The following is a 27,222-nucleotide window of genomic DNA, read 5'->3' on the forward strand; positions in this document are numbered from 1 at the left end:
CTCTTTCCCCATTCATTCCAATCGGGAAGTCACTCACAAAACAGCCAGTTCATGCTGTCTGCGAGCAATCATGCATGAACACACTAAACGCGCTCACACATTTTGTTCAGCGCTCTGTGTGCGGCAATCAGAGCGAATTGGCCATTCACCCTCTAGCGTTACGCTTCAGAGCGTGGGAAGCTATTTCAGGGATATCCAAGTGGGTGTTAAGCACAATACAACAGGGCTATTTGCTACAGTTCGATCGCCGCCCTCCTCGCTTCAGAGCTCGGCTCGAAACCACTGTGAACACGGAAGCAGCGTGCATGCTTCGTTCAGAAATAGCAAGCCTTCTGTGCAAAAGGGCCATAGAGAAAGTGCCACCCTCTCTGAGCGAGTCGGGGCTTTACAGCCGTTATTTTCTTGTTCCCAAGAAAGACGGCGGCCTCAGACCCATATTAGATCTCAGGGTTTTGAACAAGGTGCTTGCAAAAAGACCGTTCAAAATGCTTACACTCAGGAAACTCCTCGCGCATGTGCTCCAGAGGGACTGGTTTATTTCTCTCGATCTGAAAGATGCATACTTTCAGATTCAGATAAATCCCCGTCACAGGCCATTCTTGAGATTCGCCTTCAATGGCCAGGTTTATCAATACACCGTCCTCCCGTTCGGCCTGTCCTTAGCACCCCATACTTTCACGAAGTGCATGGATGCGGCGCTCGCACCCCTGTGGAGTCAGGGTTTGCGAATTTTGAACTATTTGGATGACTGGCTGATTATGGCACAGTCACATATGGAGCTTCTGTCTCACAGAGCAGTTCTCCTCAGCCATCTGAACAGTTTGGGTCTTGCAGTCAATTGGACCAAGAGCTCACTACAGCCCAGTCAGACAATTTCCTTCCTTGGAATAGAACTAGACTCCGTGGCAATGACGGCTCGCTTATCTACACAGCGCGCGCGCCGTGTTCAGCGACTAGCCGCATCTTTTCAGATGAACAGCCTCACGCCACTGAAGAAATTCCAGAGAGTGCTAGGTTACATGGCCTCAGCCGCAGCAGTACTTCAGCTGGGTTTACTGCACATGCGCCCGCTTCAGCATTGGCTAAACACCCGCGCGTCTCGCCGGGCTTGGGCCACAGGCCGCCAGACCATCAAGGTGACTCAGAACTGTATATCAGCTCTGCAGCCCTGGACAGTGGCCGAATGGTATCAGCGGGGAGTGACAATGGGAGCTGTATCTCGCCGAAAAGTCATCTCGACAGACGCGTCCAACACGGGTTGGGGCGCGGTCTGCGAGGGCTCTCCGGTTTTCGGCCTATGGTCAGTTCAGGAAAAGCTCCTTCACATAAATTGTCTGGAAATGATAGCGGTCGAGTACGCGCTCGTGCGCTTTCTCCCGGTCATTCAGGGTCACCACGTCCTGGTCCATTCGGACAACAGATCTGGGGTATCCTACCTAAACCGTCAGGGCGGTGTCAGATCCAGGAACCTCTTCCATCTGACGAAACGCATCTGACGAAACTGAGTTGGTCCCAGTGCCACCTGCGCTTGCTGAGGGCGACGCACGTGCCAGGCCACCTGAACGACGGCCCGGACAGACTGTCCAGAGACAATATTCCCCCAGGGGAATGGTCCCTGCACGCTCAAACAGTCCAGACGTTATGGCACCTATTCGGCAGAGCAGAGATAGACCTCTTTGCGTCCAAAGAGAACTCTCACTGCCCAATATTTTTCTCGAAAGCGAGGACGCAGCTGGCCCAGGACTGGCCCAGACGCCCGCTTACGCCTTCCCTCCCGTCTCGCTATTGCCACAGGTAATGCAGAGGATCAGGGAAACGCGTCACTCGGTGCTCCTCATAGCCCCGCGTTGGGAGAATCAGACATGGTTCCCGGAGCTTACGCAGCTGTTACTGACAGCGCCGTGGCCCATCCCAGTGAGAGCAGATCTCCTCTCTCAAGCTCGCGGCACAATCTGGCATCCCCACCCAGAGCGCTGGGCGCTGCATGCGTGGTGATCAACGACTACCCGTCGCTCTGCCAGAAGGAGTAATAAACACCATCATACACGCTAGAGCCCCTTCCACGAGAAGACTCTATGCGTCAAAATGGTCTGTGTTCTCAAAATGGTGCACCGACAGAGACCTGGACCCGCGGACATGTGGGGTGTCGTCGCTGCTCAGTATTCCTACAAGAGCTGCTGGATAAGGGCAGATCCCCATCCACGCTCAAAGTGTATGTGGCGGCCGTTGCGGCGTTCGCTGAACCCCTGCACGGCCAGTCATGGGGTAAAAACGAGCTGGTCATCCGCTTCCTCAGGGGAGCTAGAAGGATGAACCCCCGCGCCCCTATCGGTTCCTATCTGGGATCTTTCTATAGTTCTCGAAACTATGAAAGCCCCCTTTCGAACCACTTCAATCCGTGGATTTGAAATACCTTTCACTCAAAACCGTTTTTCTGACTGCCCTGTCATCAGTCAAACGTGTGGGAGACCTTCACGCGCTGTCTGTCAGCGCTGCGTGTCTTGAGTTTGGACCAAGTGACTCCAAGGTCATTTTAAAGCCTAGACACGGCTATGTTCCCAAGGTGATCGGTACTCCTTTCAGAGCACAGGTCATTTCCCTATCGGCGCTGCCAGCACCCGATAGCGAACGCGATGCCAATCTCCTTTGCCCGGTCAGAGCACTGAGATTGTATACTGCGCGCTCCGCCGCTTTCAGACACTCTGAGCAGCTTTACGTTTCGTTCGGAGGGCGCACCAAAGGTCTCGCCGCCTCGAAACAGACACTATCTAGATGGATAGTGGACGCTATTGCTGCTGCATACGCGTCAAAAGACCTGCCATGCCCATTGGGCATTAGGGCTCGCTCCACTAGAGGCATGGCATCCTCGTGGGCATGGTCCAGCGGGATTTCCATTCACGACATATGTGTGGCAGCGGGATGGACTTCCCCCTCCACCTTTGTCAGATTTTACAATATGGAAGTGCCCGCTCTGCAGGCAAAACTACTAGCGGTTTAATAAGCTACAGCTCCCCTGGTGAGCTGCACTGATGGGTCACATTCCACACAGACCGGCACCGCCGCTCTGTCGTTCCCTTCCCACTATGTGCTTATGTATTACACAATCAATGACCCGCATTCTTGCCGGCCAAATATTATTTCCCCACTCATAAGGGCTCCCCCGGGTCCCCCCTTAATTCCCTGGGGCTCATACAGTGGATGCTTGGCGCGCATGGCGTTGACAATGGGTTCCCATAGCATAAGCTAGCTTACGCAATACGAGAGAACCTCTCGTAAAGAGAACGTATCGGTTACCTAACGTAACCTCGGTTCTCTCTAGATGAGGGAACGAGTATTGCGTAGCCGCCGTGCTAGCGCCACGAGCGACTTTTCGCTTCAGTCAATGAAAACCAGGGTTCCAGCCTACGAACTACGCTTATATGCACTCTAGTCACGCCCATTTTGGCGGGCTTTGATGCAGTGAGCGCGCGGACGCCTCTCATTGGATGCGAGTTCGCCGAAGCTCGTCTATAGGCTGCAGCAGTTGCCGCAGAGCAACCTATGAGCTCGCTAGATAGCCCGCTCAAGGTCTGCAGCTGCCGCACTGCATTGACAATGGATACAAAAATTAAGGATAATTTTTTGGCTTCAATATCTCAGAAAAGATGAATCTTTCCCGTAGCGTAAGCTAGCTTACGCAATACTCGTTCCCTCATCTAGAGAGAACCGAGGTTACCTTAGGTAACCGATACGTTTTTTTTGTTTTTTTTTGTAGTTTTTTCTGGTCAGCTTTTGTGCAGTATAGCAAAAAGTTTTACAACTGTGCTCGGCGGTCTGCTCTACTAAATGTGGACAAAACCGGAGATAACTGCTGCTGCCATTTATAAAAACAGATCATGTTCAACCTGTGTGCAGTCAGAACTTTATGAACAATTCCATTCTGACCCAACATAGGGTTGTGCTGAACGCCAGTTTGATAAAGTATAGAGACTTAAGCATCATGTTTTTAATTTTATTAATTTTTTATTTAAATATTAAGATTAAGGTTATCCACTATACCCATTATATATTTAATTTAATTCAAACTTACTTTTAAGCAGAAATCGGTCTTTTAGTCCCACCCCTGGCGTTGAAAGTGAAGTGGTTTATTCCATAATAGCGGAAGTTCTGATATGCCAACGCAGAGTTAGTGAAGTTGCAGCCAATTGCTGTAGTTTTTGTTGGTTTATTAAATAAGACAGTAGGCGCATTAAAGATAGAGAAAAGGCCGAAGATGCGACGGAAACAGAAAAGATTACTGCAGATCGCGGTGCTGCTCATTTTGGCTTTTCTGTTCTTGCCAAATGTTGGTTTATGGTCCGTGTATCTGGACCGAATTTTTGACAGCTCGGCGGAGGCGGCGGACGGAGAACTCCCACAAATTCAGGTACCATTTTATTACTTACAAACCTCTGATCCATTCTGACTGCTATCAGAACATTGACAGGTTTAAGAATCACACTGACTGATTCTGCTTTGAGTTTCATTAGTAATCCAGAACACACTCTTCTGTAGCCATTTATACCACTGATATGGACAGCGTTACGTGGCTGAATTAGTTTTAGGTTGTGTCTCAATCCTTAGTTCAGTTGTCAGGGCACTGATCAGTGAGTCAGCCATTTTTAGGGCTGTTTCAATCGCAAACACGTTCAGTGCACTGAAACGTTTGCTTCCTTAAAAATCCAACTATGCACTATAAGAGAAAATCCAGATATTTTCAAAGACAGAGTTCCCAATGGTAGTATGAATGAGGAATTTTCGTTAGTTGAAATGAAGCACACACTAGATGGGGTAAGAAATACCCCAGACGAGATATGTTGTGAAATGATAAAACATTTAACAGATCAAACATTGAATATAATCGTTCAGCTCTTTAATAAAATATGGAGGCATGGAGTTATTATACCTATAGGAAAACCATGAAAGGACCTGTCACAAACAACGAGTTATAGAACTATTGCTTTAACATCAAATCTATGCAAACTTATGGAAAGAAAGGTTATGGCTAGATTGAGTTGTGTTAATAGAATTAAAGGATCTAGTAGGCAATTATCAGAGTGTTTTTTAGAAAAGGTATAAGCACTATGGATGCAATATTAAATCTGGAAACGGATATAAGAAAAGCTCAGGTAAACAAGGAGGATTTGGTGGGAGTGTTTTTGGATGTAGGGAAGTACAAGGACAAGTTACATACAAGTAAGAGTGGGCACATCTTTACCAAAAATATATAATATTGATAATGAGACCCCTCAAGGAAGTGCATGTAGTCCTGTTCTGTTTAATATAATGATAAATTATATATTTGATAATATAGATATAGGAATAGAAAACTCATTATGTCATTAATCTGGAAAAGAGGTCGGAATATAAAATATGTGGTAGAAAGTATGAAGAAGGCAATGAATGAAATTGAAAAATGGGAAAATTATTGGGGTTTTAAGATGTCAGTGGAAAAAACCCAGGTAATATTCTTCTCTAAAAACAGAAGACACCTTCAATCAAGATAAAATTGTATGATCATGTTTTAGTTCAAACTCCAGTTGTGAGATTCTTGGGAGTGTAACGGTGTCCACCTATGGTCCAATGGCGGTTATCTCCAGTAGCGTGGCTGAAGTTCTCTTGCGTTTTCTATCTTATCGTGCACATTAAATAATACTTTGATTATTCCATGTTTTATTAATCTTATTATTTATTATTTTCTTTATTTCATCTGACTCTAGTTATGAAAAACCTTGCTGATGTATCTATGCTATGAATTTAAGTTTTGTTATTATTTTTAGTAATTCTCTCTTCTAGACTGCATTTATTATTTCAATGTTATGTGGGTCCTGTGCTGGCTGCAGGCCCTTTAACTATAAACTCATCAGTTTCAGATATTAGTAAGTTTTAGACCAAGTCTCTATTGGTTCTCGGTTTGACCCGTTTAGTCTGATTTGGCTAAGTTCATATAGATGCTCGACTCACCGTTTAGCCCCAGTCAATTAAGTTCTGTTTTACAGATTCTCGGTCCTACTCTTAGTATTCCTGATTTATTCTACTTGGCTAAATTCATATATATTCTCGGTTCGCTGTTTAGCCTTTTAGTACATGTGGCAGTGGTGGCTCAGTGGTTGAGGCTCAGGGTTACTGACCAGAAGATCGGGGGTTCAAGCCCCAGCACCACCAAGATGCCACTGTTGGGCCCTTGAGCAAGGCACTTAACTCCAGGTTGCTCCAGGGGGATTGTCCCTGTTATAAGTGCACTGTAAGTCGCTTTGGATAAAAGCGTCTGCCAAATGCATACAGTGGGTACGGAAAGTATTCAGACCCCCTTAAATGTTTCACTCTTTGGTATATTGCAGCCATTTGCTAAAATCATTTAAGTTAATTTTTTTTTCCTCATTATTGTACACACAGCACCCCATATTGACAGAAAAACACAGAATTGTTGACATTTTTGCACATTTATTAAAAAAGAAAAACTGAAATATCACATGGTCCTAAGTATTCAGACCCTTTGTTCAGTATTTAGTAGAAGCACCCTTTTGATCTAATACAGCCATGAGTCTTTTTGGGAAAGATGCAACAAGTTTTTCACATCTGGATTTGGGTATCCTCTGCCATTCCTCCTTGCAGATCCTCTCCAGTTCTGTCAGGTTGGATGGTAAGCGTTGGTGGACAGCCATTTTCAGGTCTCTCCAGAGATGCTCAATTGGCTTTAAGTCAGGGCTCTGGTTGGGCCATTCAAGAACAGTCACGGAGTTGTTGTGAAGCCAATCCTTCGTTATTTTAGCGGTGTGCTTAGGGTCATTGTCTTGTTGGAAGGTGAACCTTCGGCCCAGTCTGAGGTCCAGAGCACTCTGGAGAAGGTTTTCGTCCAGGATATCCCTGTACTTGGCCGCATTCATCTTTCCCTCGATTGCAACCAGTCGTCCTGTCCCTGCAGCTGAAGAACACCCCCACAGCATGATGCTGCCACCACCATGCTTCACTGTTGAGACTGTATTGGACAGGTGATGAGCAGTGCCTGGTTTTCTCCACACATACCGTTTAGAATTAAGGTCAAAAAGTTCTATCTTGGTCTCATCAGACCAGATAATCTTATTTATCACCATCTTGGAGTCCTTCAGGTGTTTTTTAGCAAACTCCATGCTGGCTTTCATGTGTCTTGCACTGAGGAGAGGCTTCCGTCGGGCCACTCTGCCATAAAGCCCCGACTGGTGGATGGCTGCAGTGATGGTTGACTTACTACAACTTTCTCCCATCTCCCGACTGCATCTCTGGAGCTCAGCCACAGTGATCTTTGGGTTCTTCTTTACCTCTCTCACCAAGGCTCTTCTCCCCCGATAGCTTAGTTTGGCCGGACGGCCAGCTGTAGGAAGGGTTCTGGTCGTCCCAAACGTCTTCCATTTAAGGATTATGGAGGCCACTGTGCTCTTATGAACCTTAAGGGCAGCAGAAAGTTTTTTGTAACCTTGGCCAGATCTGTGCCTTGCCACAATTCTGTCTCTGAGCTCTTCAGGCAGTTCCTTTGACCTCATGATTCTCATTTGCTCTGACATGCACTGTGAGCTGTAAGGTCTTATATAGACAGGTGTGTGGCTTTCCTAATCAAGTCCAATCAGTATAATCAAACACAGCTGGACTCAAGTGAAGGTGTAGAACCATCTCAAGGATGATCAGAAGAAATGGACAGCACCTGAGTTAAATATATGAGTGTCACAGCAAAGGGTCTGAATACTTAGGACCATGTGATATTTCAGTTTTTCAGCAGATGAGTGAGTTTTAGGAGAATGGGCCTAAATTGGCCTGATGTGAGACTTCTGTTTAATGGTCCTTGCTCAGTAGGATGCTTTGACTCAGGCGGAGATGCTCATCTGTGTAGGAGATTTGTGACGTTGGTTGTCGCAGAGTTCTTTGTCCTTCACGGAAGTGATGCAGACAGTTTGGAGCCAATCTTACAGGAGTATGGATTTATTCTAAATTAACATTGAATCATATTCAAAATATAGTAGATAAAGCAAAGAGAGGAATTAAATGTATTCAGATGTTTGGCAGGTCTTGACTGGGGTGTGGATCAGCAGTCTTTGAAAAGAGTATTTCAATAATAAGGCCTGTGATTGATTATGGGAGCATGGTATATGGGTCAGCATGTAAAAGCTTACAAAACAAAATAAATGTCTGTAAAGGGATTAATGGAAAGGAGGAGGCGAGAACCATCTTGACAATATAAATAATATTTTAATAATAAACTGAACCAAAATGACAAACACACACATACACAGGTGTCAGACAGCTGTCCGCAAATTTCTCTCTCTTGCACTGCAGCTTCCAGTTGGCCTTTATCCCTCTCTGAGGCTTGATTAGCCTGATTAGGGGCCGGGTGTGCGGAATCACGACCCGGCCCCTCCCTCCACCCTGTCACATTTCTCCCTCGTTCTCTCAGGCCGGGGAGCCCCCAGCATGACTTCCCTGGGGAGGGGCGTGCCTAACGCGTGCCTACCTGGATGAGGGAGTGGACAAGGGGAGGGAAACAAAAAATTATGTGCCAACTACACGCCGTAACGGTGATCATGCCAAATTAACAAAAACATTTTAAAAAGAGAGGGAAAGGTCAACACGGAGCGGCAGTACCAAAAGACAAACACAAAGGTTTCAGACAGCTGCCCATAAATCTCTCTCTCTCTCTCTCTCTCTGTCCCACTGCAGTCTCCAGTTGGCCTTTATCCCTCTCTGAGGCTTAATTAGCCTGATTAGGGGCCGGGTGTGTAGCATCAGGACCTGGCACCACCCTACGCCCTGTTACAATATCATACAATCACAGGCTCTAAGAATATGCTTTAGAGCATTTAAAACCTCTCCAGTGTCTGCTATTCAAGTAGAAATAGATGAGATGCCTCTGGAATTCCGTAGATTAAAACTAAAAATGGCATATTGGACATCAATTAGAGGACATACTGAAATACATCGGGTTAAAAGAATACTAGAAAACTGTTGGGAGTATGAATATTCTAACCTGAAGAGCTTTGGATGGGAAGCAAATAAGGAGGCAGAAATGGATGGAATAAACAATACTGAAATATGCCCAACTGTTGTCATGTCTGAAATACCACCATGGTTATTTCCCATGCCAAAAGTAGATTTTCTGTTGCATGAGATGATAAATCCAGACAGATGCCAAAAAATATATTACTTCAACAGCATTTAACCCTCTGGGGTCTGAGGGTGTTTTGGGCCCTGGAGAAGTTTTGACATGCCTTGACATTTGTGCTTTTTCAGTTGCTTAAAAACATAGTAATGGCTAATGTCTGATAACACTGTATTCAGCTCAAACTGGGCTACAATAACATGTGAGCAACATATACATGTTTGTATTTTTGAGAAAAGAACGTTTGTGTGGGGTTTTTATTTTTTTTTTAATTTTAAGTAATTGAAATAAGGCCATATAACACATACTAAACATGCCATAACAAGTCCACAAGCCTTTTGAGAACTGGATCTTGTAGCCTAGAGTTTTTGCTACAAAATGATGTGAAAGCCATCCTGATCGCTCATTCATACAAAACAATATAGCCATTTAACTTTTGTAAGACACTTTTAGAGTTAGAAAGGTCAATGTGAGGAGGCGTGAACGATCATGAATATTGATTGTAATTCACAACTGATGAGACAAAGACCCCTCCCCTGGGCCTATCAATGAGGAATGTGACAGAAAGAGAATGAATGTGAGGAGACTTGATCAAAATCAAGTTTTAAGTTAAAAGAAGTCATCTGACTATACATTTTCTTTACATAAAGACTTTACTTAATTTTAGACCTACATTACCGTTTAAAAGAAGTCTCTTCTGCTCACCAAAACTGCATTAATTTGATCCAAAATACAGTAAAAACAGTGATATTGTGAAGTCTTTTTACAATTTAAAACAATAGTTTTCTATTTGAATATATTGTAAAATGCAATTTGTGATCAAAGATGAATTTTCAGCATCATTACTGCAGTCTTCAATGTCACATGATCCTTCAGAAATCATTATAATATGCTGATGTTCTAATATAGGCATATTTAAATTGCATTTTACTCATTTAACCTGAACACATATTTGCAAGCAGGACGTGTCGTCGTGTCCATCGACCCCATAGGGTTAAATCAAAGATATGCTTCAAAGATCCAGAAACAGGAGTAACAGCAGCTGCTGTAATGGTGGAAGAGAATCACCTAGAGGGAGTAGTAGTCTGTTCTGATTCATATAAAGCATTACAAAATATAGAAAGTGGAAAATCAAAAGCTTGGCAGGATATTTTGTGTAAAATACTTCAAATTATGTACAGGAATAGTAAAAAAAAAAAGTAAAGTAGTATTTAATTGGGTTCCTGCTCATGTAGGGGTGAGAGGAAATGAGGAGGTGGACAAGATAGCTAAGAAGGTCTTAGGAAATGTAAATATAGATCTCAAAGATCCAATGAGTAAATAGGAAGCAAAAGGGCAAATAAGAAAAGATGTTAATGAGATATGGTGCGTTCTTGTTTTATCGTGTCGTTTGCTGTATTGGTGATTTGTGAATTGTGGTCATGTAATTACAGACCCGCAAATAAATTGTGTTGTTTGTTTGTTTTTTAATTAAGTGCACAGAGTTGACTGAGAGTGAACTGACAAGAGTAAAATACCTCAAGATTAACAATAAAGACATCCATTGGGTACAACTAAGGCACATCTTAAAGAAAATATGCTTTTTTCTGGTCACAAAGTGTATAAAGATTCAAGAAATACACTTATTTTTTTTTTTTAAATATTGATGAAGCAACATTTGTGTGAAAAAGAAATAACAACAGAAAGTTGTTTGGAATCAAATGTATAAAAAAAATGTTTTTTTAAAGTGGCAAGGGGTAAAAATCTGTCTGTCTGTCTGTCTGTCTGTCTGTCTGTCTGTCTGTCTGTCTATCTATCTATCTATCTATCTATCTATCTATCTATCTATCTATCTATCTATCTATCTATCTATCTATCTATCTATCTATCTATCTATCTATCTATCTATCTATCTATCTATCTATCTATCTATCTATCTACAGTATATATTGATATCATGTAGAACAAAATTGAAAATGATATTAAATTAATTTTCCAGGATGTTCATTAGCTACATAAATTAACATTTTTAAAATGATTAATTATTAGATCAAATGGCCTTAAAATCAGACTTTAGACATTACACATAATGATCTCATGGAGCAGGAAAATTTAGCTGTGCATAATGACAAACAGGTGTTTAGGAAATTGCTGTGGTAGTTTTTGATGCTGTTTAGAGTTATGGGAAAATTTTTATCAAAGGAGCATTTTATCCCATGGGGCCTTTAGCCCTCTTGTGCCCTAATCTTCTACATTCAGTTAAAAGTATTAACATTTCTTTTTTTATCATTTAAATTCCCACACTCCTAAATAAAAGTGATAATTTCCCCCAAAATGAAAATTCTGCCCTCACATTCCAAACCAACGCTATTGCTTTTATTCTGGGGAACACAAAAGGTGACATTTTGAAAAATCCTTATGCATCACTTTTTCATACAACAACAGTTATAAAGGCCAAATCTTTCCATCTACAAAATTAAAAAGAAAAACAGCATAAAAGTGGTTCATATGACATACTCACTTTATTCCAAATCTCCTGAAGCCATTTGATAGCTTTATGTGAGGAACTGATCCAAATGTATAGCTACTTTTAAGTGTTTTTGTTTTATTTATATTTTTTATTAAATGATATGCAAAATACGCCTTACCTGTCAGATATCAGGGAACTAGGTGCCATGAAATATCACACATGTCACTGTAACAGCCATACACTGAAAAAAATTATACTTTGGACCAACTTAAAAAAAATACTCTTAATTCGTTACACCCAAATTCTTTAGTTTTTCACAAATTATATTTATGATTTGGTTCAAGCCTTAAATTTTGATTTCATATTTATAAAAAATATTTATTTTCCCTAAGGCAAAAATGTACATTCACACAAAGTAAAAAGATGATTTATTACAGACCGTACACCTTATTGTTTTTTAACTTTGCTATAACTTAATTTTTTCATTTTGGAATAACATAATATTTAAAATTACATCTAAGTATAGTTTTTACTTTGTTACAGGCAATTTTATTAACTTATCTCAAGTTACATTTCTGATTATGTAGAAAAAATAATTTCTAATTATACGTTAATCAATATATTTTATGTAGACACAAGCCAAAATGTTACTTAATGTAGGTCAATATAATATGTGTATATATATATATATATATATATATATATATATATATATATATATATATATAGCTCAAGTTAAGAGCATAGATGAGGCCAAACAACATAGCAAATGCATGTGCAACTGATGGTAACTCATTAAGGACTTCCACACCTTCAGTAACAATCCCGATTTCATGTGATGACTGGAGAGGGTCCTCCTTCTCTCTGATGACAAACACTGCCATTGTACACCTCTCAAGCTCTGTTTTAGCTTCATCCTTCTGAACAACCTTATAAAAGACAAGACATTTATTAGAACGTTATTGTGATGAAACAAACGTGTGTCTGATGTACCAATATAAAAAAATATTATCTACACAAATCTCCCAATCAAATCTCAATGAACAAAACTTAAATTGGGGTTCTAGTGATGCAAAAATTTAATGACTTGCAAAGTCCAGCAGAGTTAACGAAGGCTCCTCCAAGTATTTTTCTCATTGCAAACATTTGACTATCACAAATAAAGCATTGGTACAAGTGTTAATAATAGCTATGCTCCAAAAACTTTTGATACATTTATACATTTACTTCAATTAAGATTCACTACAATGTTAAAAGATAAAACTGCCTTGTGTTTTCATATTTTCATTAATTTCATAATCTGGTCACAGACGGACTCTTTCCACAATGCACTATTTTGATATAATGTCCATTTTATGTCCAGGTTTTCACTGCTCCATCTGCACTGCTGCTGCTCTGAAGTGGAAAATATTTCACACTGTAATTAAAATATCTTGATATGTTCCAGCCACACTATACAGTGTTTTACAAAATAAAAACCAGCTCAGAAAACATTGTCTGTGTATTAGACATATTCAATTCTAAAAAACTGTGCAGATTAATGACCACTGGGGGACAGAGAACTTAACAATAATTAATTATCAGTCAACGTTAGACAACATAAAATTTTCGACAAAAAATGTAATTGTCGAATAGTCGTTTGATCTCATTTAACTCTAATGATGACGCACGAGAGCAGCACTGCAGTTCGCACCTGATTGAGGAGCGGAAGAATTACACAGAGCACAGTCCAGTTGCACTTTAAACTTTCCAAACAGCTTCAGGTGATGTAGATCCCAAAGTATGAGGGAATTATACAAAAATACCAAATAATATAGAAGCACTCTCGTTGTGGAATAAGTGGAGCTGGAGCTCTTTTAAAGGAAACAACCTGGTGTTACATATTAAATGCAGTTTTAATGCGTTAGATTTATTAAAGATCAAATAATACGGAAGCAGATCATGTAAATAACTACAAACTCAGACTCTGGCATTTCTCTGTGCGGTAAGCACTTCTTCTATGAGTTGTGTGAATGTCCCGATCTAAGGGGGAGAGATTCAAACTTCATCCGGCTGACGCATACTCGGTCACAGGGATGCTCGTCCCCCGAGCCCGCACTTGCTAAAACTAGACTATAACACGATGGCTCGCGACTTAATGAATCATAATATATGTGTCACTGTGCGTTTCTTATCGTGAAGAAAATTGGCAATATGCAGCTTTATTAATAAGAGAGAGTTTGTTTTTTGTGAGTTAAAGATGGATTGAAGTGAACAAAGGTGAGACAGGGTAGTCTTTGCCTGGGTAGTCTTTATCTAAAACTCATTTAAAACGACGTACATTTTCTTTAGCAGCTATACTGCAGAATGTTATCTGAGAATGTTGAATATAATATTAAAAGTAGAAATATCTTATAATATCTAAAAACCATGCATTCACCCGATAAAGCAGCATATAAGATATTTAGAGTCGCTTTTAGAGAATAGATCTTGAATATAAGTATATTTTGTCTTTACTGTATTACGCAGAAGTATAAACGTGAAAAAATACACTTATAAACAAAATACACTTATATTTAAGAGACATTCTCTTAAAGCAAGTCTAAATATCTTATATGTTGCTTCTTAAGTAAATGTATCTTGTTTTAAGGATTTTTAGACAATTTTAAATGGGAAAACAAGACAAAAACACATGATAAAAGGAATTTCTTTACTGAATTAAACTTAAGAAGATTTTTTTCCCTTTAATTAAGTGATTGTCATTTAGAGATATTTATAAAAGATGATTTTGTCCTCTTTGTTGTTAGTAATCAAGTTTAATTCAACCTTTTAAGCCAGGGCACAAGCTGAATAATCGGTTAAGAGCTAATGGTTAATCGTTGCAATAATCACTGAATAATCGAATAATCATTCTAATAATCGTAGATTAACCAATTATCAAAATAATCGTTAGTTGCAGCCCTAATTATAGGCACAGGCAATGCAAATATATGATAAGCCTGAGTATTTTTGTAGGACCTGAGACCATGTATATGGGCTTTAAAGTTTAAAAGTTCAATGTTTTATCTTGTCTAAAGTTTAAGTGATTAGTGCAAAACTACTTACCAGATACTCCTTGATAAGTTTGTCCACATCTTCTCCAAGGTACACAATGAGGCACTTCAGCAGACACACTCTTTTTAGATTCACCTCAATGCTCTAGGTGAGAGCACAAACACACACATAATGCAAAATAATGCAATTCAATTTTGCAGCTTGACTGAAGATGCAAACACTACACAATACACAAATGAGCACTTGGCTTTACAGTAAATGTGATTTACAAATGCTTTAAGCAAACCAGTCATTCTTTTATCGTTAATATTTTAGATTGATTTTTAAGGATATTTCAAACTACATTAAATTACTTATTTTATTTATTGTTATTGTCTGGTCAAATTAACTTACATTACATTGGGTGGGTAACTTTGTTTTGATTTGTGTTTGCAATTCTTTAAAAATAAATAAAAAAATACTAATGTGAAGTGAAAGTGCCATTAAATTTTCATACTGTCATGTAATTTCCACTACATTACAAATGCAATTGAAATTGCTGAATTTATATTTACATACTATATTAGTAAGTATACATATGTGGTAAGCTCCAAGCTATTCTCTATTTTGAATTTAAACATACATGCAAATAAAGTTCACAGTTGTTCATTCTGGGACTTACCAACTTCAGCAATTTGTCTAAAATTGCGACCTATTCAGGATACAACAGCAAACCTGTTAACACAAAAGGAAAGGTCAGATTTCACATTTAGTTTTTTGATGGGACAGTTTGCATAATTGTCACTGCAGACTTATTTATTAACTAGACCTTAGACATAGTGATGTTATTGTACTATACTACAGTATACTGACAGATAAATGGAATATGAATTGTTCCTCTTCAGTCAGTACTCATTGTCTAGTACGTAATCATAAAAATGTTACACTTGACTAACGAAAGCATCGTTCTTTGAATTAGGTTAATTGAGCGGTTAGCCTTGGTGCGCAACAACTACTTTACAAAGACAGTCTGTAAACTAGTTGTCCATCCTGCCACTAACCTTAAATGTGCATGGAAAACACACACTTCGCTTAAAACAACACAATTTCAAATTCTTACCTTGTTTAAAATAGTTTTTTTGTACGCTGGACGGTTTTCACTTTCAAAGCGATGTAATGGCCGACAGAAAAACTGTACACGGAGCAACTTGATGCAACGTCATGTGACATGAAAACCTCTTTAGTGTCAAGCGAAAATTCTATTTAACCTAAATTGTTTCTAAAAGTTTTTCTAAGGGGAATGTTATTTGCTTTTGGCCAAACTGAACAAAACAGGTTTATACCGGAAAACATGATTTTACATTAGACCAATATAAAAATTTACTAAATTCCGCCCCCTAAATTCACCCAAGTAGGCTACTAAAAAAACTATACATTTAACGTTAGAGTTTGTAAAATACAGACTGATGTCTATGTAAGAGGTAATAATAATCCTTTCCATTATAATTCGACACGTTTTATTCATATCAGATACACATTGTGTAAGTAACTTTAATGTTTTCTCTATTCTTCTCCCAGTTCACCAGCCACCAGCCAGTTTAGGTGTTTAAACAACAATACACTTCCACTTGCATGTATTTGACAATCGGAATATCAGATATTTCATGCCATAGCTAACACATTTGTGAATATTCTGAATAAAAAAGGAAAAATGACATAAAAGCAGATCATCATTCATTCACCGCTGTTGCTGCTGTGGTGTGACACGTGACAAGCAATGATGCGTCACCATGGAAACCATAAAGTGACACATTCTAAATAACGGTCGCCTAGAAAAACTCAAGCTGGGGGGTCAGTTATATGTTGTATGCGCAGCCGCAGCGGAGACATAATTTAAGGACGCGAGTCTCGGAAGAATATGATTTTATCCTCTTAGTGAAGAAAGCAACATTGCGGTAAAGACACAAAAACGGATTTCAAATTTATTTTCAAAAGCTCCCACAGCAAAGCGAATAAGAGAAGGGGGGGCAACATCACTGGATTTGACATCCGATTCATCGTTATGTGTAGTATCTCAAAGCACGCATAAAGCTTGCCACAAAGAACCGGCCAAAGTAAGGATTATGCATTAAACATTTAAATTGTTTATTAATAAACTAGTGTTTTCTGTCAGTTTTCGGTTCATTTACGAGACGCGCTCCAGTTCACGCGCCGGGGCCTCCGTGTCCTAATTATATTGTCTACTATATTTGCTTCTTATTTATTAATCCAGTCAATTTGTTGATGAAAACATTGATTAAAATGAAGATACAATTTATACAAAACGAAATTCACTTAAAACAAAACAATAAGTGGTCAGAATTATGTCTGACCCATTCCAAATGTTTTACAATATATGGTGACTGATGGAACAAAGAGCGCGCATTTCGACATTTGCAGTAAAAACTTGAAATATAAATTCTCAGAAAATGCATTTAATACCAATATATTGAAACGTCTGTTTATATACTCCATTAATAAAGGAGTCCAGGCATTGGAAAAATATCAGTCCACATGCGTTTTATATTTAATATTTAGGTACTTTTAGGTAGCAAAATATTTTTTTTTTAAATTCTACTAGACTACGTCACTCATAAATCATGAAATTTCACACATCCACCATCTCTTGAGTTTTATTAAAAATCTTTAACTTTTAGGTAGCAAAATATTTTTTAGTAATTCTGTCAATTACACTAAGGTTAGATTTCATTGAAGGTAAATTGGAGCGGCCACACTGAGCTGTGCGTAACGCCCACAGACGTGAAGTGAACGAGACAGAGGCTGACCGGTACTGTCTGAAATGGTTAACTCTGTGGCGATGCATGTGCAAAACAGATTTAACTCATCATAAAGTCAATCGGGATACATAACACAGCCTACTATAGGCCTACACTAACCCCCCAGCCCCCCCCTCACGTCTTCTGACGGAGGGAACATTTTCAATCTCTTCTATTCCACCCTGAGCTTTTCTCCTTGCTCCACACACTTCAACAGCATTAACTGTTTTATCAATTAGTCCAACAGGGTCATTGATTGACAAATCATCACCCTCAGTTCTAAATAGAGATTGTAAATCAGGATAAATCTTCTTGTTGCACAGATTTTCTCTCATTAACCTTGTTTGAGGATTTGCTGTGGCCGAACTTCTTTGTTAAAGAAGATACTCTTGCTCGCAATTCTTTATTTTGCTCCTCCAGCTCTGCAATGCGCTGAGTTTGCTCTACTTCTTTAGCTAAGCTGAATTTTCTGTGGCAACAGATAATGCCTTTTGTGTTTTTCTTCCTAATACATGCACCCAACACCTTCTTGCATTCTTCCAGTGACCATGTTTTCTCTGGATGAATACTATATTTTTGATTTAGATTCTGTCTGACTGACTCTGTTACTATTGAGTCCATGTGTTCTCCTAACAAGACTTTGAACTCATTGTCTGACCATAAATTGGTAGCTAGTCCACAATTCTTGGTTGTTTGAATAGGTCTAGCATTCCTTTGAAACATTTTGCAATGTTTATCTGACAAAAACTGGACCCTCTAATACCTCCCTGACAAAGCAGAGGATAACCAATTTGTTAACCAACCCGGCAGCTGTTTGTTAACATTTATCTGGCGGCGGAGTAACCACATGTACTGGTCTATAGCGGTTCTTTGGATAGAGTGACACTCACCAAATTGTAGTTGAGCTTGAGTAACTTCAGCCTGGATCGATGTCAGGTGTCAAACTCTATCCAGGGCACCAAAACTGTTGGAAACTCAGAAGTGAAGACCAGGAGACTCTGAGTACATCTTCAGCAGAATTCTTTATTGAGAATGTGCTGCTTGGCGCTGCAGTCATCAAGTCTAACTAAGTGAGACTTACATTGTAGTTTTATAGACACTTTGGTGGGCAGTCCTTCAAGTGAAGACAAAGTACTCAGTTGATGACTGTTAACAAAGTATGCTAAGGAAGTAAGCAGTTGTAGGAACCCTTCCCAGACCCTGGAGATTCACCAGCCCTTAATCCAAGCAGCATAACTATATCACTCAGACTACTTCATTATCATAGAGATAAAAGCAGGTCCACACCTAAGCCATGTTATTGTCATTTGACTCAGACAATGATTAAATCATGAACAATGGTCTTCAATTCAGTGGCTGGGACAGAGGCACCAAGAGCCAACACATACCAAAGGTGATAGATTCAGTAAGCCATTCTTGTTTGACTCACAAAAAGGTGAACAGAATCTGGCAGAGACCTCCACTTAGCAACTCTGTTTAACAGTGTAATACAGCTGATGCGGTTGCTTCTATAAACTACCAAGTCTGATACACATATAATAAAAAACGTATTCTTAAACTCATTCTATATTCCCACAGTTAACAGCAGGGGAAAAGATGTCAGAGGGCAGCGGTCAGATCGCTTGTTTAGCCAATAAGATGATCAGTCTTTGTGCGCGTTCACAGGGCAGCACATACCCTGATCAGCCACAACATTAAAACCACCTGCCTAATATCGTGTTGGTCCCCCTCGTGCCACCAAAACAGCTCTGACCCGTCAAGGCATGGACTCTACAAGACCTCTAAAGGTGTCCTGTGGTAACTGGCACCAAGACGATAGCAGCAGATACTTTAAGTCCTGTAAGTTGCGAGGTGGGTCCTCCATGGATCGGACTTGTTGGTCCAGCACTTCCCATAGATGCTCAATCAGATTGAGATCTGGGGAATTTGAAGGCCAAGTCAACGCCTTGAATTCTTTGTCATGCTTATCAAACCATTCCTGAACAATTTTTGTAGCGTGACAGGGCACATTGTCTTGCTAAAAGAACCTACTGCCATTAGGGAATACCATTGCCATGAAGTGGTGTACGTGGTCTGCAACAGTCTTTAGGTAGGTGGTACATGTCAAAGTAACTTCCACATACATGAATGCCAGGATTAAGGTTTTCCAGCAGAAAATTCCAGATTATCACACTGCCTCCGCAGTCCTGCCTTCTTCCCATGGTGCATCCTTCTGCCATCTCTTCCCCGGGTAAACAACGCATTCACAACCGGCTGTTCACATGATCTAAAGGAAAACGTGATTCATTGGACCAGGCCACCTTCTGCCATTGCTCCATGGTCCAATTCTGATGCTCACGTGCCAATTGTAGGTGCTTTCGGCGGTGGACAGGGGTCATCACAGGCACTCTGACTGGTCTGCAGCTACGCAGCCTCAGCTGAGATGCACTGTGTGTTCTGACATCGTTCTACCATGGCCAGCCTTACGTTATTTAGCAATTTGTGCTACAGTAGCTCTTCTGTTTTTCAATGTGCCTTGGGCATCTATGACCCTGTTACTGGTTCATCGGTTGTCCTTCCTTGGACCACTTTTGGTAGGTACTAATTACTGCATACTGAGAACACCCCACAAGACTTGCTGTTTTTGAGTTGCTCTTACCCAGTTGTTTAGCCATCACAATTTGGACCTTGTCAAAGTCACTCAGATCCTTACGGTTGCCCATTTTTCCTGCTTCCATCATATGCAATTCAAGAACTGACTGTTCTCTTGCTGCCTAATATATCCCACCCCTTGACAGCTGCCATTGTAACGAGATAATAAATGTTATTTACTTCACCTGTCAGTGGTTTTAATGTTGTGGCTGATCAGGGTATATACTCGTATAATTGTCCTGTGTCCTGCTCAGGATTGAAGGGCGAAATGATCAAGGAGATTTTTTTATACCAAATGAACTGGGCAGATGTTTTGATTTTTAATTGTAACAAGTTTTGTTGTATAGTATTTTTAATTTGGCCAACGGGTGAAACAAAAGAATGGAATTCAGAGCGCTTGGTAAGAAAGAAGGGCTACGTACTGTAGTTAGCTTTGAAAAATAGAAAAACTTTCATCTTTGTGTATTCTGACCACAATCTGTAGAATATCTTCTCCGGTGTTACATAAATGGAGTAATAAAGACTTGTGGCCAGCTAAAAGCTACAGTAGAGACAAATGGAAAGCTAACATTTACATAGCTGTTTCTGCCATTTGTAGCCATTTGCCATTTGTAACTGTTCTTCTGTTGCAGTCTTGGTCCTATAGTAATATATATCTCTTTACACCTGAATAAATACTGACATAAATTGAATCTTTAACTTACAACACTAGCATTCTGTACCTTGCTTACTTAAAGCTGTCAGGTCTCACAACAGCTAGCATCACCGTGAAAGCTGGCTTACTTATCTTGTGGGTAGATAGTGTACACCTATATTTATTGAGTATTGCAATTAGGGTTGCAACGGTATGAGATTTTCACAGTATGATAACAGTCTCAGAAAATATCACGGTAAACAGTATTACACAATTACTATTATCAGTGAAAACAGAAGGGTTATTTATTTATTTTTGAGCAAACACTGTATTATAATTGAAACTTGAAACCATTTTTTTATTGATGTGTAAAAAAGTCTCCCTTTTGAAAATAAAATAAATAGAAAAAATAAGAAAGCTAACAGAATTATAATAAACAGAATTATAAACATGATAAAAAATAGCATGTAACTATAACATGTTATATAACTAAAGCATATTAGTTTACATATTAGCATAGCATGTTAAATTAACTTCTAAATTAAAAATAAAATCAGCTACGTGAGCTTTTTAAGTAATGTCCTATGATTAACATACTGTAGATGCACGACAGCACAGCCAGACTGCTCCTGTGTGTACCTTTATCTCAGTGGTTCTCAACTGGTTTTGCTTCAGTGGTTCTCAACTGGTTTTGCTTCAGGACGCAGATTTTACATTGGACATCAAGTGTCGACCTGCCATAGATTAAACCTAACCTGTATTTGAGAACAAAGTAAGGAGATACATTGCCCCCGGTGGTCAGACATGGGCAGATGAATTAAATGTATTTTTCAATAGATTTGATGTTGGTTTTAATGATTTTGAACATTCTCCATTAAGTAGTTTACCACGGAGTTCTTCATCACATCCACCTCCAGCCCTAAGCTCATCCCTTTCTCCCATTTGTGAGTATGTCCCTGGTTTTTCCATATCAGTTGAACAAGTAAGAAGTGGGCTAAGGAGAATTAAGATGAAGAAATCTCCGGGTCCAGATGGTATTAATTCTAGCGTTCTAAAGGCCTGTGCTGATCAGATTTGCAGGGTGGTACATTATATTTTTAACTTGAGTTTGCGTTTAGAAAAATTACCTGTTTTATGGAAGACATCATGTGTAGTACCCGTACCTAAATTAACAAATCCCACTGAGTTCTCGCACTATAGGCCTATTGCATTAACAGCACAGCTAAAGAAGGTTTTTGAGAGATTGGTATTAAACCATGTAAATTCAGTATTGTGTGGTGCTGAGGATAAACTACAGTTCGCTTACAAAACTGGTGTTGGAGTGGATGATGCACTTATTTACCTCTTACATAAATCCTTAAGTCATTTAGAGACCCCGGACTGCACAGTTAGAATTACATTCTTTGATTTCTCTAGTGCATTTAACACTATTCAGCCTTCACTTCTACGAAGTAAGATGGAAAATGTTGGAGTACATCAGGGTATGGTCAATTGGATAATTGATTATCTCTCTAATAGACCACAGTATGTGAGGATGCAGGACTGTGTGTCTCAAATAGTGAAGTGCAGCACTGGAGTCCCTCAAGGAACAGTTTTAGCACCATTTTTGTTCACTTTTTATACATCAGATTTTCAGTATAATTCTAAATCTTGTCATCTCCAGAAATTTTCAGATGATTCTGTAATAGTTGGCTGTATAAAGCACCACAACGAGACTGAATATAGGGAGCTAATAAAGAGTTTTGTGGACTGGTGTGATAAAAATGGCCTCAGGCTAAATGCTAGTAAGACAAATGAAATAGTGGTTGATTTTAGTAGATTTCCCCAGAAAGCTGTACCAGTAAATTTAAGAGAGTCAGAAGCTGAGATTGTAACAACTGGGTGTATATCTGAACAACAAGCTCAACTGGTCTGATAATATGATGTATGTTTATAAGAAGGGTCAAAGTCGTATCCATTTGTTAAGATGACTGAGATCCTTTGGGGTACGTCAGGTACTACTAAAGATATTCTATGATTCTGTAGTCTCATCTGTGATTTTGTACTCTATCACATGTTGGGGAGGGGGACTGTTGGAAAAGGAGAAGAATAAGTTAAACAAACTCATTAAGAAGGCAGGCTCTGTCGTGGGGTGTGTGTTACCCACTTTAGATGAGATGATTGGGAAACGTTCTCTTATGAATAATCATGACTGTCATCCTCTTAATGAAATATTTGGAGCTTTTGTGAGTACCTACAGCTCAAGATTAATTCATCCACGCTGCTACAAAGAGCGTTTTAGAAAGTCTTTTTTCCCAACTGCGATTAGATTTATAACCAGTGTTATATAAGATGATATATAGATAATGGTCGTATATAATCATAATGCTTTGATGAAATTGATATTTGAGAACAAGACTTGTTGTTGTTGTTGTGTATGTTGTCTGTTGTTGTTGTTGCTTATTTATTCATTGTATTTTTGTGCTGTTGTGACATATAAATTTCCCCTTGGGGATTAATAAAGTAAATCAAATCAAATCAAATTTAATGTATCCTGGGTTGCATTTCCTTTTATGTTTCATAGTTTTGTGCATGGTTTTCAATTACAAGGACATGCATCAAGTGTCATTATTTTTATTGTTGATGTCAACAACAAAATCTACAGGAAGTTGTATCTAACCCTTTTAAAAATTGAAGAGCATATTTACTTCTATGAGCCCATTATTATCCCGTTTGTAACTAATATTACATATTTATACACGTATTACACAGAAGGAAAGGCTGCTCATTACCATGGTTAGGTCCGTGTGCTAGTCTTAAATAATAGCAATAATAATAATAATAATGTGGCAGGGCACTCCTCCACCCCTGGCAGCGGCCTCATCGCTCCAGGTGGTCGGGAGTCAAGTCCCCACTCGCCTCGCAGACGGCGGCCGTTCACTGCGTCCGGGCGGTCGGGTGTCGAGGACACCGCGACGGGCATCCCTCCTCCTTCCCGGATTTCGGCACCACTGTAACGTAGTTCGATGGAAAGGAGGAGGCGAGAACCGGCTTGGCAATATAAATAATATTTTAATAATAAACTTAAACAAAAGACGACAACAACACGCACATGACGGACATGTCCGTAAACTATCTCTCTCTCGTCGCACCACAGTCTGCCAACGGCCTTTATCCCTCTTGGAGGCTTAATTAGCCTGATAAGGGACCGGGTGTGTATAATCACAACCTGGCCCCGCTACAAACAATAAATGAATGTATTTATGAAAAATACATTCCAGCTGAAAATTGGTAAAGGTGATGGTGTGTAATTATTCATATTTGTAACTATTTTGGGAAAGGGGCCACATCAGGTTTAAGTAGTGCATAGGGGGCCACATTGTATTCATTTTGAGATACAATGTTCTGCATTGATTTAGTTTTTGTATCTTTTAAGCCCAGAAATAGTTGTGTACTCAATTGTCTGGAGTGTATCTGTGACTAATGGGACTATTCTGCAATTGCCTAAAGTAATATATTGCTCTACAAAGATTTCTATCTTTTATTTCAAACTTTTCTATCAGGCATTAAAAAAACTGAATAAATGCTGAGCTTATAAATTAATTTTACCATCTCTACTTCCCTGTTAATTTATTATTCATTTTAACACACTCTACATCAGGGGTCTGTTTTAATAAAAAAAAAAGAAAAAAGAATTGTATAGAACTTTTAATATTTGTCGCTAAGAGTGTGAGTTTACTTATTTTTTCTAAAACATTACCCGTTTGCATGCTAAAAGGGTCATGATGCTGGGTTTTTCAGCACACAACAGAATAACACAGGCTGCTTGACTATGATAAATGAATACTGCAAGAGTTATATTAACATACAGGTGTGAAGGGACATCAACATTTCTAAATTGCACAAATAATAAATATACATATTTGTCTCTGGCTTGCTTTTGCTCGCATGTCAATGATGCCGAGATCTACTTTTATATTTAATTTAATCACTGAGAAGGTTTACCTGCAAAATTTGTAGCACCAAACGTCACAAGCAGCCTCAAGAATGGACACAGAGTGGCCGTATAACACTTTTCCGTGAGCAGAATATTGCACTACAGATCGCTAAGTTTGTTCAAAGGAGAAAGCGAGAGAGAAATAGCGCATTGCGTGCATGGTTGCCAGATTGCCCAAAATAAGTATAACCTTAGGCAGAATATTTCCAATTTGCGCAAGTATAAATCTCAAACTGGGGGTGTTGCGTCTCTTATCTGGCAACCCTGAGCATGGTAAACACTTGTGGAGATGCTTTAGGTCCCAATGCAAGTTAACTTAAATCTGTCTTGGCAGTCCTAAATAGTCTATCACTTGGGCGGCCGCCGAAATATCTTCAATGGGAGACCCATGGCATTGTTCTTTCCCTGCTGTCCACGATCCAGTCCAAATAGACCAGTCGAGAAACACTGCTTAAACTCTCACACACACACACACACACACGCATACTCACTCACTCACTCACTCACTCATGTCAAGGTCCCAATGCACACTCATGTCAAGGTCAGAGACCAGTCTTGATTTATGAATATATGAATGTGAAAAATGACAATACAGTAAATAAAAATATTATCCTGTTTAACTATTTTATTTCTCATATTCTCTGAACACTGTTAATGTAGTGAACTAACAGCGTACAGCAGAGTTAAATCTATGCAAAATAAAGCATTTTTATTGAATGCTTAATGAAGGGGAAATACCACAGCAGGCGTTGAACCTGAAAATCTGATAAAAGTGATATTTCAATAGAGAAATTCAACCATTATTTTCACTTCTGGTTAACAAATACATAGGCCAATTATAGTAACATGTTTTATGTCTTTATCTGTACAGAGTAGCATTTGCAAATATTAAGTTTGCATGCATCTATAAAGGGTTTACCCAAAAATTTAAATTCAGTCATTGTTTACTCACCTCAGTGTTGTTAAAACCCCATATGACTTTCTCTCTTTTAACCCTTAACCCTTGTGCATCAATAAAAAAAAAAGTTACCCAGAGGTCTTAGAGGACAAAAATGTCCATGTTAAAAACTGCCATAGTAATATTATATATTTTTATTTTCCACTTTCAATGAGTAAAAAAAAAAAAAAAAGATTATTTCACATATACTAAATGCTAAGGGGATTTTTAATTAATTAATTTATTTTGGATTATCACAGTCTGGAATATGTCAATAATTAGCAACAACATTTATTTTGGTGCATAATTAATTTTGGTGCAGTGCCAGATTAAAAAAAAAAAAAAAAAAACTCTCACTCAGGACCTTAGAGGACAAAAATGCGCAAAATGTATTGAAAAAGGCAAAAATCTCCCGAAGTTCGCAGAAGGGTTAACACAAAGTGAGAAATTGTGAAAAAATATTGTGCTCAGTGAAGTTATTCAATGGCAGTTTATGATGACTACCTCTTCAAGCCTCAAAAGGATGCAAAAGTATAAGTCAGAAGTCTAATAAATTATTCCATGAGACTCTAGATTTTTATGAAACCATACGATGAGGTTTTGTATGAATGTATTTGTGGTGCAAATCAAATGAGCACTTGTGACAGTGTTATTTGTAGTTGTAGAGATTAGCTACACATGTGTATCAGTAAATTTGAAGTCACAGAGAAATGTATTTTAAGAGTTACAAACTTGTAGATTTCTTTTCTCTCCCACAAACACAACACAACAATTACACCTTCTCAAATTCTTCATTGCAGGCTCACAAATCCTTTTCTATGAATCACAAATTAAGAAACTCATACGCTCACATTTTTGATACAGTTGCTGCAGTGAATATGTGCAAAACACCTTCACACACACGCATCATAAAATGTGAAGTCACGGACAAATTTTGCTCATCCGCAAATCAGTATGTGAATTCATCCAACGAGAGTTGCACACTTTTACAATATTTTCTCACAAATAATTTTTTTTCTAACACAAGTACATTACTACAACTGCTTGAATCTGCTGCTACGCATCTCAAACACTGTTTTTTCACGCGCTCTCCCTTCTGCACCACATGTCTGTGTAAAATATGGTGCAAAAGTGATTTGTGCATCTGTAGAGGCAGCAGGCGGGCACTGTTCAGAGATCAGAGAATTTTGGCCAAACAGAAGAGCTAGTTTGGGCACCTCTCCATTGGCAGAACATGGCGCCCGAACAAGTAGGGAAAAAAAACACTTCCATGAGCATCTTCCCGAGCTGGCAGTGGCAAATACCAATAAAGGTATGTTTTTTTTCTTTCTTTTTCTAGAAAAGTTTATAGTTTATATATGCAAGCTGGTCATGGCAGTCAAGCCAGCCGTGATTAAAATCCATATAACAGAAAGACGTGCTTTCTGACTCCTGTTGAGTGCAGAAGATAGCCAGTCTAACTATATTGACGAAAAAGCATTTATTAAGTGTCTGTGACGTGCTGGTGTTTATTAATGTTTGATTTAGCCTATGTGAAATCTGACTGGTTAAGACTCTTGGATAGGGCAGGTAAATATTTTATAACCAAAGTTTACTGAATTAAATGACATTACATTTACATA

General features: G+C 39.2%; 1 protein-coding gene across 1 annotated transcript in view; it reads left to right on the plus strand.

Annotated features, from left to right (window-relative positions):
- Positions 1–4,158: 4,158 nt before the first annotated feature.
- LOC127625474 (polypeptide N-acetylgalactosaminyltransferase 10-like) overlaps positions 4,159–27,222 on the plus strand; it is a 213,421-nt gene continuing 190,357 nt past the window's right edge. Inside the window, exon 1 of the mRNA XM_052100778.1 lies at positions 4,159–4,405. Coding sequence (XP_051956738.1) covers positions 4,253–4,405 — 153 coding nt within the window. The 5' untranslated portion in view covers positions 4,159–4,252. The remainder of the gene's footprint in view (positions 4,406–27,222) is intronic.

This window comes from Xyrauchen texanus, chromosome 31, assembly GCF_025860055.1.
Source record: "Xyrauchen texanus isolate HMW12.3.18 chromosome 31, RBS_HiC_50CHRs, whole genome shotgun sequence".
Lineage (NCBI taxonomy): Eukaryota > Metazoa > Chordata > Actinopteri > Cypriniformes > Catostomidae > Xyrauchen > Xyrauchen texanus.